Genomic DNA, 14,659 nt, shown 5'->3' with positions numbered 1-14,659 from the left:
GGGGAGGGATGGAGTATAGTTAGAAGGTAATAGGTGATAGGTGAAGTCAGGTGGGTAGGAATGACAAAGGTCTGCAGAGTGGGAAAAGTGGCCATTCTGACATGTTGTCCATGGCCTCCTCAACTGCCATGGTGAGGCCATACTCAGATTGGGGAAGCAACACCTCATATTCTGTCCAATTAACCTCCAACCATCAATGAACCAAACTATGAACATCGATTTCTCTACAAGTAATTTCTCCTCCTCCCTCCTTCTTTCTTTTTTAATTCCTCGTTATGGTTACCCATTCACCCATTCTCTTCTTTTCATCTGCCCATCTCCTCCCTCTGGCTCCCCTTCTTCCTTTTCTTCCATGGTCCACTGTCTTCTCTTCAACCTTTACCTCTTTCATCTATCTCCCCCCTCACCAGTTTCTTATCTCATCCCCTCTGCCACCCCCTCACCTGGTCTCACCTATCACCTGCCAGTTTGCATTCCTTCCCCTCCCCCTCCTCCTACAAACGTTTGTAATTCTGGCTTCTGTCCCATCCCTATCCAGCCCTGATGAAGAGTCTATGCCTGAAATATTGACTGTTTATTCCCCTCCATAGATGCTGTCTGACTTGTTGACTTCCTCCAGCATCTTGCTCAAGATTTCCAGCATCTGCAGAATCTCTTGTATTTAGAGAGGGGGCAGGACTGACAGGATTTGGGAACCTTGGCTGATGCAGGATATTTGGCTTCTGATCAGGAAAATGAAGAATGCATCATCTGGTATGGACTACTAGGATCAAATGAATCCTTTGAGGAGTATAAGGGACGTAGGACTACACTTAAGAAGGAAATCAGGAAGGCAAAAAGATGACATGAATTAGCTTTGGTACATATGGCAAAGGAGCATCTTAAGAGATTCAATAAGTACACTAAGAGCAAAAGATTAACTAGCAACAGGATAAGGCCCCTTAAGGATCAATGGGGTCTTCTATAGGTGGAATCACAAGAAATGGGCAAGGTATTAAATGAATATTTCAAGTCCCTTCTTGCTCTGGAGAAGGTCATAGAAGCTAGGGGATTCAGGTAAGAGAATAGTGATGCCTTGAAATATCACATTACAAAAGAGGAGGTGATAGCGGTCTTAAAATGCACAAAAGTAGATAAATATCCAAGGACTGTCCAAGTGTATCCTAGGGAGTTGTGGAAAAGTCGGAAAGAAATCAGTGGGCTCTGACAGAGATCTTTGGTTCATCATTAGCCATGGATGAGATTCTGAAAAAGAAGGCAAATATCGCACCTTTGTTTAAGAAGAGATGCAAGGATAAACCAGAAAACAATGGGCCAGTGAAATTAACATCACTGGTGGGAAAGTTACTGGAGGGGATTCTGAGAGACAGGAATTATCTGCATTTGGAAAGGCAAAGAACTGATTAAGGATATCAGTGTGGTTTTGTGCATAGAAAAACATGTATTAGAAATTTGGTTGAGTTTATTTGAAGAGGTGACTAAGATAATGGATGAGGGCACAGTAGTAGACATTGTCTACATGGATTTTAGCCAGGCCTTTAATAAGGGATAATACTGGACGATTGTTTTTCAGATTGGAGGGCTGTGACCGGCAATGTGTCAGAGGGATCCATGCTGGAGAACTGTTGTTCTTTATCATTATTAACAGTGTGAATGAGAAAGTTGTTCACATGTTTAGAAAGTTTGTAGATGACACCAAAAGTGGTGACAGACATGGTGTACAGTAAAGAAGGTTATCTAAGATTACAACAAGGTCTATTTCAACAGGGAAAGTGGGTCAAGAAATGGCAACTGGAATTTACTCAGACAAGTTGAAAGTATTGCATTTTGGTAAGTTAATTGTGGGCAGGACTTGCACAGTAAATGGTAGGGTCCTGGAGAATGCTGTGGAACAGAGACCTGGTAGTAAAAGTATATAGTGAAGTGCATAGTTCCCTGAAAGTAGCAACATAGATGACAAGGTGGAAAAAGCTTTTGGCACACTTGTCTCCATCAGTTAGGATATTGAGTACAGATTTAAGATATCATGTTACAAGTGTGTAAGACATTGGTGAGACTGCACTTGGACAATTATGTGCATTTCTGGTTCACATGGTTGTTACTGGGACTAAAAGGCTTGAGTTATAAAGAAGATCTTGACAGGCTGAGGCTTTTTTCCCCTGGAGAGAAAGGGGGGCTGAGGACTATGCATATCAAAGTGTATAAAATCTTGGAGGACATAGATAAGGTGAATGCTCACAGACTTTTTCCTGTGATAGGCATCTAAAACTAGGAGGCGTAGATTTAAGGTGAGGGGGAAAGATTTAAAGGGTGTTACGTACCCCGTAACTGGGTTGCCAAACCAGCAGAAATGGACCACTTAGTTGGAGTCTGGATTACTGGAACTAAGAAAGTTTTATTAAAGAAATAAGCAACACAGTACTCTAATCATAAGGATATAAATGCAACAGGTTAGCAATGATAAAACACACATGTACACAGAACTAGGATAATAGGATCAATCAAGCTCTCTCGCAGTCTAGGGGTAAAATGATCAGTCTCAAGTGACACAGAGTTCAGTTCAATTTAGTTCAGTTCGCAGTAATCGCTGTTGTGCCGTTGGGGAGGGAGAGAGAGCGAATGAATATGCAAATCGGATTCCAAACAGACCTTCGATATTCCTCGCAGTTAGCTTTCGGGTGAGCCCTTTGTAATGTCTTCTGAGGTCACCGACTGTGACCCCTCCGTTCCAGATACGATCGTTCTTCTGCGGTGAATCTGGCACCGAGGCAAGGGCGGACACACACACCAGATTCCCGCCACCCGTACCTTTCCACCCTGTGCGTCTATGGCTGGTCCCGCGACCAGACCTCCAAAACTCGCACCAACTTGTGGGGGCACACCGCTTCCAGGGTCTCGTTACCTCATGGTGTCGTGGTGTCTGTTGCCCTAGCGAACCTGTCCCTTTTATCCCCCTGCTGGGGTATCGCCTGTCCATCAAACTTTAAACAGTTCAGGTTCAAAGCAACCGGTCTTGACAATACTCGGAACTGTGTCTCCCTTTCGTTAATCTCTCTCGCCCCCCATTAACATTTCTGAATGTTCCCCCATTGTCCTCTTATCAACATCAATCTTCTGATAATTTGGTCTGTTGTCACAAGGGCACCTTCCAAGCAACTTCTTCACATGGACAGTGTTGAGTATTTGAAATGAGCTGCCGAAGGAGTGCTCGAAGTGGGTACATTTACAATATTTAAAAGGCATTTAAACAGGTACATGGATAGGAGAACTTTAGAGGGATATGGGCCAAATGAAGACAAATGGGACTAGCTTGGGTAGGAAGATTGGTTGATCTGACAGACTGAGCCTAACGGCCAGGTTTCCATGCTGTATAACTCAATTACTTTTATAATGAGGTGTGAAGCTAGGTGTTTTGGACATTTGGATAGGTCCAGGACTTGAATTCTGTGCTTTGAAATAGAAGCTGAGCTAATTTAAGATATAATAAGGAAGGAGAAGTTCTCTCTGTGAGCAACCTCATGCAGCTTATATCATCAATGTTGAAGTGAACTAATATAATAATTATTCCTTGCCTATCATTCTTCCCTTCTTACAAACATTATGTTCTTGAGCTAAAATTCCCTCATCAAAGTTTAAACATTGCTTCAAAGTGCACTTCCAACTTTAATTTCAGTGTAGAGATCAGCATTTCAACTCTGAAACTAACGACTAATATTTCATTCCTTTTAGAGATAATAAACTGGAGATTATTCATGCTATTGTATAGTCACTATTGAAATAACCCAGAGTAGAATATCTTGAGCTCATTTCTGTGTATTTTAGCAGTCCTAAGGAAATAGATCTCATTTTTTGTTGGGGTTACTTCCTTGCTAGTACTTGTTCATGAGTAAAACACTGCCAAATTATGCCAAGAATAATCAGCAGTGAATTTTTAAATTGCTTCTCAAAATGGCAGTTCATATTTACTCACAGAACAAGACCTTATCATACTATCATGCGACAAACACTCAAATTTTACTTTACCTAATGCCTTCAACCTATAGGAGCTGCAGAGTCCATTATATCTGGATTGCTCAAATAGTTAACATGTACAAAGTACGAAGAGACTTGTGCTCAGAAAGCATAAGGGTTGGTTTGATGAAAATAACCTGGAAATCCAAACACAATGGATTCTACTAAACATCTAGAGAAAAGCAACAACTCTAAATGGACCTCAAAGCTGAGGTACAACAGAAATATTGTGACTAAAAAATAACAAGTGGGGCATGGCCAGAGCACAAGTATTTCATCAACTCCCCGATAATCATATGTACAGATTCTTCAGCACTGTCAAGGCCATTTATGGCTCAAACATCCAAGATGAAAGTGAACTTATCAACAAAGGAAAGCAATCAGCATCTGATGGAAAGAGCATTTCAAAGAAATCCTCCCTGTGACTTTGTCCATAACATGAATATCTTTCATTCCGTTCTAAAAATTATTTGCCTTTGTCCCTTACCAACAGAGGCCAATAAAAAGCAAAGTTGACACTGCTGAAGTTCTAAAGCTTCAATCATAAATGCCTGGGAAGAAAGGGATGTGCTTAAGTACCTCAGGATTCTGTTATAAAGCTATCTTCTTGAAAGGAGGCAAATCCAACTGCAGTATGTCCCCTTTGTCTGCTATAAGGGAAGTTATTGCCAGGGTTCTCCTTTATTGCCTTTTCCTAGCGGTCAAAGTACTTCTCCAGAAATACAGTGTAGATTCTTCTCATCTAGAGACAAGTGAATGTGATCTTCACCACATATCTACTCCCAAGAGAAATACAAGGAGCAGTATTAATAATTATTCTTAAATACTTGGCATGACAACGACAAATTACTTGTAAAGATCAACGACAATTTGAACATTGGGTGAGCAAAAATCCTAGTGGTTCACAATTCTAGAGTCTAAGATTTCATGGTGTCATTGATCTTAAATCATCCCTGATCTGAGATGCCCAAGCATCAATGCATACTGGAGCAGAGCCTGCAGAAAGTTATGTATTTGTCTTCACCAGATTGAAAAAACCTTAGCCTGCTGAGATTTTTCTCTTCGTTAATGTCAAAATAGAAACATGATGCACTATACTACAGTGGGGAACAAAGGAGACGCATCAGAGTCAATCTTATCCTTCTCCTTCAGAGTAAGGGGGAATGTTAGCCCTACCTCTGACACATATCCGACAGCTACAGCTTATGCAGCACATTCAGCAGGACCACCACTGAGAAAGTCCTTTGTAAGGAGCTTATAAGTATATAGAAATAGCTCTGTATCCCACCCATAGTTACTGTAGACAATGGGACAGAAGAAACATATGAGTTCTCTAGCACATAATGGAAACCCTGTTTAATCATTTGAATCCTGCTGTTTAACATAAAACATATAACAGTGCAGCAGAGGAACTAGCCCTTCAGTACACAATATTGTGCTGAACTAATTCAACGAATGACCTCTTATTAAATGAATCTCTTCTGCTTGCATATGGTTCATATCATTCTGTTCTCTGCATACCTGTATTCATATCTAAGGACCTTGTAAATGCCTTTATTGTATCTGCCTCTACTACTACCCCGGCACAGCATTCCAGCCATCCACTGTTCTCCTTTGAACTTCCCCCTTTCACCTTAAATGTACAACCTCTAGTATTAGACATTTCGACATTGGGAGAAAGATACCAGCTGTGTACTCCATCTATGTGTCTCATTTTTTTTTGTAGGAATGGAGTGATTGGAAAACTTGTTTCTATCTTGAGTGAACAGCAATTTGAAATTAAATAGGTGACCTAGTTTTCTTAGCAGAGCTCTAAACAAACATTGCACTAGGATTAATGTCACTCCATATATATTTAAACTAATATTAACATTTTGTAATTGAAATGATGAGAGGCATTGATCGTGTGGATAGTCAGAGGCTTTTTCCCAGGGCTGAAATGGTTGCCACAAGAGGACACAGGTTTAAGGTGCTGGGAAGTAGGTACAGGGGAGATATCAGGGGTAAGTGTTTTATGCAGAGAGTGGTGAGTGCGTGGAATGGGCTGCCGGCAACAGTGGTGGAGACGGATATGATAGGGTCTTTTAAGAGACTTTTGGATAGGTACATGGAGCTTAGAAAAGTAAAGGGCTATGGGTAAGCCTAGTAATTTCTAAGGTAGGGACATGTTCGGCACAACTTTGTGGGCCGAAGGGCCTGTATTGCGCTGTAGGTTTTCTACGTTTCTATGTTTCTATGAAACATTCCGATTCAAACTTACCATTATGATTGTAACCACTATTTTTCCCAAAATAAACATGCAATTAAAATTGCATGTCCAAATATAATGTTGAGGAAAACAATTGGCTTGCATTATAACATTAAAGCAATAAAACAAACAAAATTGATTGGAGGACCTTTTTAGCAGATACTTCATATCTAAAGATCCCATACTTCAAGTATTTATACCAGAATATGAGCATGATGTTAAAAAATATTGACGAAAGAATGCAGAAATAAAGTTCCATTGTCGCTGTAGATTCTTTCCTCAACTGTAAATTGTTGTTAAGTAGTTTTCTTTGTGATTTAACTTGTGCTGGCTGCCGTGCAGAAGTACAGAATATGCTAGAGGTGTGATGCTGGTATATCTTTCAAACCTTAGATTTCATCTCTATTCAAGACCATAAGACATAGGAGCAGAATTAGGCAATTTGGCCCAACGAGTCTGTTCCACCATTCAATCATGGCTGATTCCTTTTTCCCCTTCTCAGCCTCACTCCCCGGCCTTCTCCCTGTAACCTTTGATGCCATGTTCAATCAAGAACCTATCAAGCTCTGCCTTAAGTATACACAATGACCTAGCCTCTGCAACTGCCTGTAGTAAAAAATTCACCACCCTCCAGCTAAAGAAATTTCTCCACATCTCTGTTTTAAATGGACACCCCTCTGTCCTGAGGTTGTTCCCATTTGTCCTAGACTCCCCCACCATGGGAAACATCCTTTCCACATCTACTCTGTCTAGGCCTTCCGACATTCAAAAGGTTTCAATCGGATCCCCCCCATCCTTCCAAATTCTAGCTAGTACAGACTCAGGACTAACAAATGTTTTTCGTATGACAACCCTTTCATTCCCAGAGTCATCCTTGTGAACCTCCTCTAAACCCTCTCTAATGCCAACATAAATTTTTCCTAGATGAGGAGCCCAAAACTGTTCACAATATTCAAGGTGAGGCCTCACCAGTGCCTTATAAAACCGTAGCATCACATCCTTGCTCTTATATTCTAGACCTCTTGAAATGAATGCTAACATTGCATTTGCCTTCCTCGCCACTGACTCTACCTGCAAATTAACCTTTCGGGTGTTCTGCACAAGGACTCCCAAATCCCCTTGCATCTCAGATATTTGGATTTTCTCCCCGTTTAGAAAATAGTCTGTACATTTATTTCTACTACCAAAGTGTGTGACCATGCATTTTCCAACATTGTATTTCCTTTGCCACTTTCTTGCCCATTCTCCTAATCTATCTAAATCCTTCCGCAGCCTGTCTGTATCCTCAACACTACCTGCCCCTCCACCAATCTTCGTATCATCTGGAAACTTGGCAACAAAGCCATCTGTTCCATCATCTAAATCATTGATAACAGCATAAAAAAAAGCAGTCCCAACACCGACCCCTGTAGAACACCACTAGTCACTGGCAGCCATCCTGAAAAGGATCATTTTATTTCCACTCACTGCCTCCTACTAATCTGCCAATGCTCTAACCATGCCAGTAGCTTTCCTGTAATACCATGGGTTCTTAACTTGATAAGCAGCCTCATTTGTCACACCTTGTCAAAGGACTTCTGAAAATCCAAATATACAACATCCACTGCATCCCCTTTATCTGTCCGACTTGTAATCTCCTCAAAGAGTACCAACAGATTTTTTAGGCAAGATTTTTCCTTAAGGAAACCATGCTGACTTTGTCCTATCTTGTACTGTGTTGCTAAGTACTCTATAGCCTCATCCTTAACAATTGACTCCAACATCTTCCCAACCACTGAGGTGAGGCTAGCTGGTCTATAATTCCCTTTCCGCTGCCTTCCTCCTTAAAGAGTGGAGTGACATTAGCAATTTTCCAGTCCTCTTGTACCATGCCGGAGTCTAATGATTTTTGAAAGATTATTACTAATGCCTCCACAATCTTTACCACTACCTCTCTCAGAATCCTAGGGTGCAATTCATCTGGTCCAGATGACTAATGTACCCTTAGGTCTTTCAGATTTTTGAGCCCATTCTCCCTTGTAATAGTAACTGCACTCACTTCTCTTCCCTCGTACCTTTCACATCTGGCACACTACTAGTGTCTTCCACAGTGAAAATTGATGCAAAATATTCATTTATTTCAACTGCCATCTCCTTGTCCCCCATTATTATTTCTCCAGCCTCATTTTCTAGTGGTCCTATATCCACTCTCACCTCTCTTTCAATTTTTTTACATACTTGAAAAAGCTTTACTATCCACTTTGATATTGTTTGCTAGCTTGCTTTCATATTTCATCCTTTCCCTCCTAATGATTCTTTTTGTTGCTCTCTGTAGGTTTTTAAATCTCTCTCTTACCACTAATTTTAGACGTATCATTAAGCTCAGAATCACTATGTACAGGTTTCCCCCGCCATCCGAAGGTAGAGCGTTCCTATGAAACGGTTCATAAGCCGGAATGTAGTAAGGTGAAGAAGCAATTACCATTTATTTATATGGGAAAAATTGTGAGCGTTCGCAGACCCAAAAAATAACTTACCAAATCATGCCAAATAACATATAAAACCTAAAATAACAGTAACATATAGTAAAACCAGGAATGATATGATAAATACACACCCTATATAAAGTAGAAATACTTTTCTACAATCATTACTGCACTGTTCTCCGTAGCGAAAATCTCATGCAAGCGCTCTCAGCAGAAACACGCTCTCCAGTAACCCTTAAGCTATGAAGCTGCCAAATCATACCAAATAACACATAAAAATACACAGCCGATATAAAGTAGAAATAATATATGTACAGTGTAGTATCACTTACGGGAATCTGGAAGACAGTGCCGAGCACACTGATGATGGTGTGTTAGGCTGAGTTGTCGGAGGTTGAGGTGGTGCAGTGGTCCCCAACCTCCGGGCAGCGAACCGATACCGATCTGCGGAGAATGCAGCGGTAGCCGGGATGCATCCAGCACATCTTTAAGAAAAAAGCCAAAATAAACGAGCTAATTAATCAGGTGCCGCCCGGCACATAAATGTCGGCCCAGATCAGAGGCAATGCAATCGGCAATTGCCTCTGATCTGGGCCGACATTTACATGTCTCGGCTACCGCTGCATGCTCCGCGGATCGATATTGGTCCGCAGCCTGAGGGTTGGGGTGGTGGGACACTGGGGTGTCATCTCATTGTCATCTGTTTGCATCAGGGCAGGCAGGTCATCTTCTTCTATGTCTGCCTGCCTCGATATCGAAGATCGAGGTTCGTCGTCTGCTGTGGCTGATGTGGAAGGCTTGAAAAATGACAGTATGCTGACTGCTTAGCCTCGCGCATTTTTCTATCATACAGTTCTTTGTAAGCACTCAAACCATCTTGCAAATATGCCCTAAACCGATGTACCCTTTCAAAATTAAAGTCGTACTTTTCTGCAATCATTGAAGCAAAATCTCACGCAGTTGGTTCACGTTCAGTTCCTGGACGACTTCACTTTCAGTGCGTTCGCTACTGCATTTGGTTTCGATTGTTATTCTTTCCTCTTCTAATTGCATCAGCTCTTCATCTATCAGTTCTTGGTCGTGAGATGCCAAAACCTCTTCAACATCATCTTCGTCAACTTCCACAAGCCAAACTCACTTTGTCCTTACTTTGTTCACCATGATCGAAACGCTTAATTATGTCTAGTTTTACGCTAAGTGTAACATCCTTACGAGCTCTTTTAAGCTTTTCCGATACCTTAGGACTCATCTTGCTAATGGCTGCTTACAGGCACGTGTTTAAGCAATGCTGGCTAGAATGCAGTTCCGGGGGAGGAGCTTGGCTGCTCGGGGTGCGCGCTGCCTTTTATTGTGCGCTGCTTTTTTCGTGTGCTGCCTTTTTTCATAACAGTGAAAATACCTTCTGTTAGCGAAAACAGGTAACTAACGTAGGTCTTTCATAACAGCGAGGTTTCGCAAAGCGAACGTTCGAAAAGTGGGGGACACCTGTAATGTGCTGAGCTATTTCTATTAATTTACATTCATAATAATGTAAATTGTTTACATGTACAGTAACTTGAATTTACAGTAATTTGCATGTTGTATGTACAGTAACTTGAATTTTTAAGAATGTAGGTGTTTTGCAAATATCTATCACCAGAACTGATACTTTGCATCAGTATTCACAAAGGAAAAGGACATGAAAGATAGTGAGATCATTGTGGAGCATGATAACATGTTTTGAGATTAAGGAAGATATGGTGTTGGGTTTCTTGAAGAATAGAGCCTGATACAATTATTCTTCAGGTTATTGGGAAAGGCAAGAGATGAGACTACTGGGCCTTGGCAAAGTTCTTCATGTCCATTCTAGGCACAGGCAAGGTCCTGGAGGACTGTTGACTAGCTAATAGTAATCCTTTGTTCAAAAAGGGGAATAAGGATAATTCTGCAAATTACAGACCAGCTGTTGGAGAGGATTCTTGGGGATAGGATTTATGAACATTTTTAAAAGCATGACATAATTAGAGAGTAGTATCTTTGTTTTCTATGTCAGTGACTTAGAGCCATGTCTCATAGCTTGGCCACAGCAGTAAGGCTTTGAGGGCATTTGGAACTGTGTGACCGCAAAAGGTAATTACAACTGCAGGTGGCTTTCAAGGGACAAATGGGCCAAATACATATTGATACAGATCATTATTTCTTTGCCTAAGAGAGCAACATCTGTTTTGGAAAACTGCAAAGGGACTTCAGTACAGTATTGCTCTCTGTTACATTGTGCATTAAAAAACATTAGAGAAAGAACAAAACTGTATACACTTATACAGTACCTTTATAACCAACAGTGTATTCCATAAAACTGCAACAAATTAATTGGCATATGATTAATTAACATTGTTATTTACAGCCAGTTAATTAGAGTCAAGGAAAAGTATTAAGAATAAAGGAAAGGCATGAAGTCAGTGAGAAATATATACAAAATTATGAGGGGTATAGATAGGGTAAATGCAAGCAGGCTTTTTCCACTAAGTTGGGTAGAACTACAACCAGAGGTCATAGTTTAAGGGCAAAAGGTGAGGTTTAAGGGGAATATGAGGGGAAACTTCTTCACTCAGAGGATCATGAGAGGGTGGAATGAGCCGCCAACATAAGTGGTCCATGCATGCTCAATTTCAACAGTTAAGAGAAGTTTGATAGGTACGTGGATAGTACAGATATGGAGGGCTATGGTCCCAGTGTAGGTCGTTGGGAATAGGCAGTTTAAATGTTTTTGTCATGGACTAGAAGGGCCAAAGGGCCTGTTTCTTTACAGTATGACTCAATGTCAGCAAATTGTTTAAATTTACCATCTTGAGACCCACCAGCATTGGACCCCTAAGCGAGCATGGAAGCCTCAAATCAACTGGGATTCTTCGCTAGTGATTTTCTGCCGACACTCCCAATTGAACACTTCTTGGGTGTCCAGTGCAAGTGTGTCAGTCTGCTGCAAATCTGTCCAGTAGATCTCTGAGAGGTTTGGAGGAATGTCTGCAAGGGACAAAACAGTCCAACATATTTTTAAGAGTCACTGAGATTAATCAAATGTTTTTTTTAATGTTTTAATTGCTCCAATGTTTTGAATGTTTTTGAATAATTCTCAATAAAATAAACATCCAGAAACATGTATAATTTAGCATTGTTTTGATAACTAGCTAAGCCAAAGGGCCTGGTTAGTTTGGTATCAAAAGTTATTTTTCAGTTGTTGCATGAACAAGGATTTTTCTTGCTCTCCTACGTGATAGTATAATTTCATAGAAATACCTGCTGTCCTACAGGGTCCTCAACATTTAAGATTGTTGTTACTAGCAAGTCAACAAAAATTGATCTTTATTGGTAAATATGTATTTGCCACCCAAGTCAAAGAAGAGTGCCGGCAATCATTTGTTGCCTGTTTCCCAATTTTCTGGCCAGTGACAGTGTTCAATATTCTGCACTTACAATACATTGATATTTTTATGTGCATGCTTTACTTATAGGCAAACAGAAATTAATAATTTATGTATTGTACCCAAATTGCTCTATTTAGGACATGTTGTTATTAAGCATATATAAGTGAAAGGGTGACAAAGTGAGTAGAGAACAAGTAGTTTCCTACTTTGTTATAACTGAGCAAGAAGTGCCTATACAATGTACTAGATATCTGATATATCAATCAAGAAACAATAGTTGGTGTAGATACCTAAAAGCTTAGCAAAAATATTAATCATGAAATCTGGGGCCAATGAACTAGAGAAGCAGGAACGTTTCACTTTTATTTTAAATTTCACTTTACAGAATGATAAAATGGTTGAACAACAGCTTATTATTGATCAACTCCAGAAAGAATTACAGGTCCTTAAATCTGACAAGTTTTCACATCATAGCAGATATTCAAATGAAACATCTTTAGCTGTGACTGCAGCAAGAAGACCTCATACTGTGCCATTATCAAATATTCATATGAAGTCTTTCAGTATTATGCAGTCTCATCAAACTGAATCGATTGCGCACTCCAGAAAGGTAATATTTATTCATAAAATAATATTTCAGGACTTCCATATGATTTTGTCTGATAATTTTATTCAAATATGATACAAAATACAAAGATTTGTAAATCACTTTCATACATTTGTGTTGATAAACTGATAGTTATTCATCTGTCAACTGTTATTTAATCTTATCAGTGTTTCCTTTAATGAATTCCAATGGAGTAAAAAAAACAGGCAAATGATATGATGAAAGGCTAATTTGTTGTTAACTATTAGCTAACCCTGTTACAAGTGAAGATTAGTCCGATGTCTGTATTTTAATAATGGACAGATTTGAACTGTTGGAAAAACTGCAATATAGAGATTTTCTCAGAGGAAAGAGCATTCAGAAATATTCATAATCTCTTATAAACTTGACAATTGGCTAAGCTTAGAGATATTGCTGGACTTCATTACTAAACCTTGGTGAATACCTGACCAAGTTGCTATTTAGATATGTAAATATTGAATAGAGCTGGTTGGTGGTGGGGGCAGTTGACAGGAGTTCAGGTCCAGAGAATGGAATAGAAAGGAAAATATTGTAATCATAGGTTAACATTGTTCCCCAGAATCCTGAGGATAAATTCTGTTTCTCTAAGTAATAGTAAGTGTATAAAGGTTATTTTTTTCTCTGCAGCCTCGAGCTGTGCTTTAAAGAACTGTCTGTTAGGTTACTGGAAAAACTGGTCGGAGGTTCGCATCACAAGTTGCAATCAATGCTAATACAAAGCAGTTTCATGTATGTTGGTATGCTAAAAATGTACTTGATATTGGTATTGCAACTGGCTTATTATTGTCACATGTAGCAAGATGCAGTGAAAAGCATGTCTTGCATACTGTGTATACAGATCATGAGTAGATTCTGAATCAAGAGTCCATCTTATCATACATTGAGGTCCATTCAGGAATCTGATAATAGTGGGATAGAAGCTGTCCTTGAGGCTGGCTATATGTGTTTTCAGGCTTTTGTATCTTCTGCCCAATGGGAGAGAGAAGGGAAAATGTTCTGAGTGGCTGGGGTCTTTGATAATGCTGGCTACTTTACAAGGGCAACAAGAAGAATAGACAAAGTCCACAGGGGGGAAGCTGGCTCCCATCGTGTGCTGAGCTGTGTCTACAACTCTCTGCAGTTTCTTGTGGTCACGTGCAGAACAGTTGCATCCACATAGAATGCTTTCGATGTGCAGAAATAAAAATGGGTAAGAGTTGATGGGGGCATGCTAAATTGCTTTAGTGAACTTTCTTGGTTGTGATATCTACGTAATTGGACCAGGACTGGCTTTTGGTGACGTTCACAATTTGAAACTCTCAGCCCTCTCAACTACAACACAGTTGATTTATACAGGAGCATGCCCTCCTTCCTATAGTCAAGTACCACGTTTTTGTTGACATTGAGGGAAAGGTTGTTAGCACACCAGCACTAAGCTCTCTATCTCTTCCTCTTCTCTAACTCATTATTATTTGAGATGAGGCCCACTCCATCTGCAACTTGTAGATGGAGTTAGAACAGAATCTGGCCATGCAGTCATGAGTGTGGAGCAGCAGTGTTTAGAATAATCGTGGTGTCGGTGTTGCTGCCTATCCTTACTGATTGCAGTCTGTTGGTCAGAAAGTCAAGGATCCAGTTGCAGATGGAGGCATTGACTCCCAGGATCAGGAGCTTGGTGGTGAGTTTACTAGTACTGAAGGCAGAATTGTAGTCAATAAACAGTAGTCTGTTCAGATGCTCCAGAGATGAATGTAGGGCCATGGCACATTGCCGTGGGTCAAGGTTTTCTGGAAGGCTGGAGCTGATACATGCCTCTGAAAGCACTTCATGGTGGTAGATGTCAAAGCTACTTGGTAGGAGTCATTAAGGTATGTTGTTTTGCTTTTCTTGGGATGATAGTGGTCTTCTTACAGCAAGAGGGAAC

The 14,659-nt window shown here is 40.3% G+C and overlaps 1 protein-coding gene across 1 annotated transcript in view; it reads left to right on the top strand.

Moving 5' to 3' along the window:
• The window catches only part of LOC140211633 (kinesin-like protein KIF27), a 66,173-nt gene that overhangs the window by 22,779 nt on the left and 28,735 nt on the right, over positions 1-14,659 (top strand). The window contains exon 7 of the mRNA XM_072281582.1: positions 12,514-12,738. Within this exon, the coding sequence (XP_072137683.1) occupies positions 12,514-12,738 (225 nt within the window). The remainder of the gene's footprint in view (positions 1-12,513; positions 12,739-14,659) is intronic.

Source organism: Mobula birostris, chromosome 17 (genome assembly GCF_030028105.1).
Source record: "Mobula birostris isolate sMobBir1 chromosome 17, sMobBir1.hap1, whole genome shotgun sequence".
Classification (NCBI taxonomy): domain Eukaryota; kingdom Metazoa; phylum Chordata; class Chondrichthyes; order Myliobatiformes; family Myliobatidae; genus Mobula; species Mobula birostris.
Note: the sequence above shows the minus strand (reverse complement) of the source record. Positions and strands in the feature narration are given on the sequence as shown.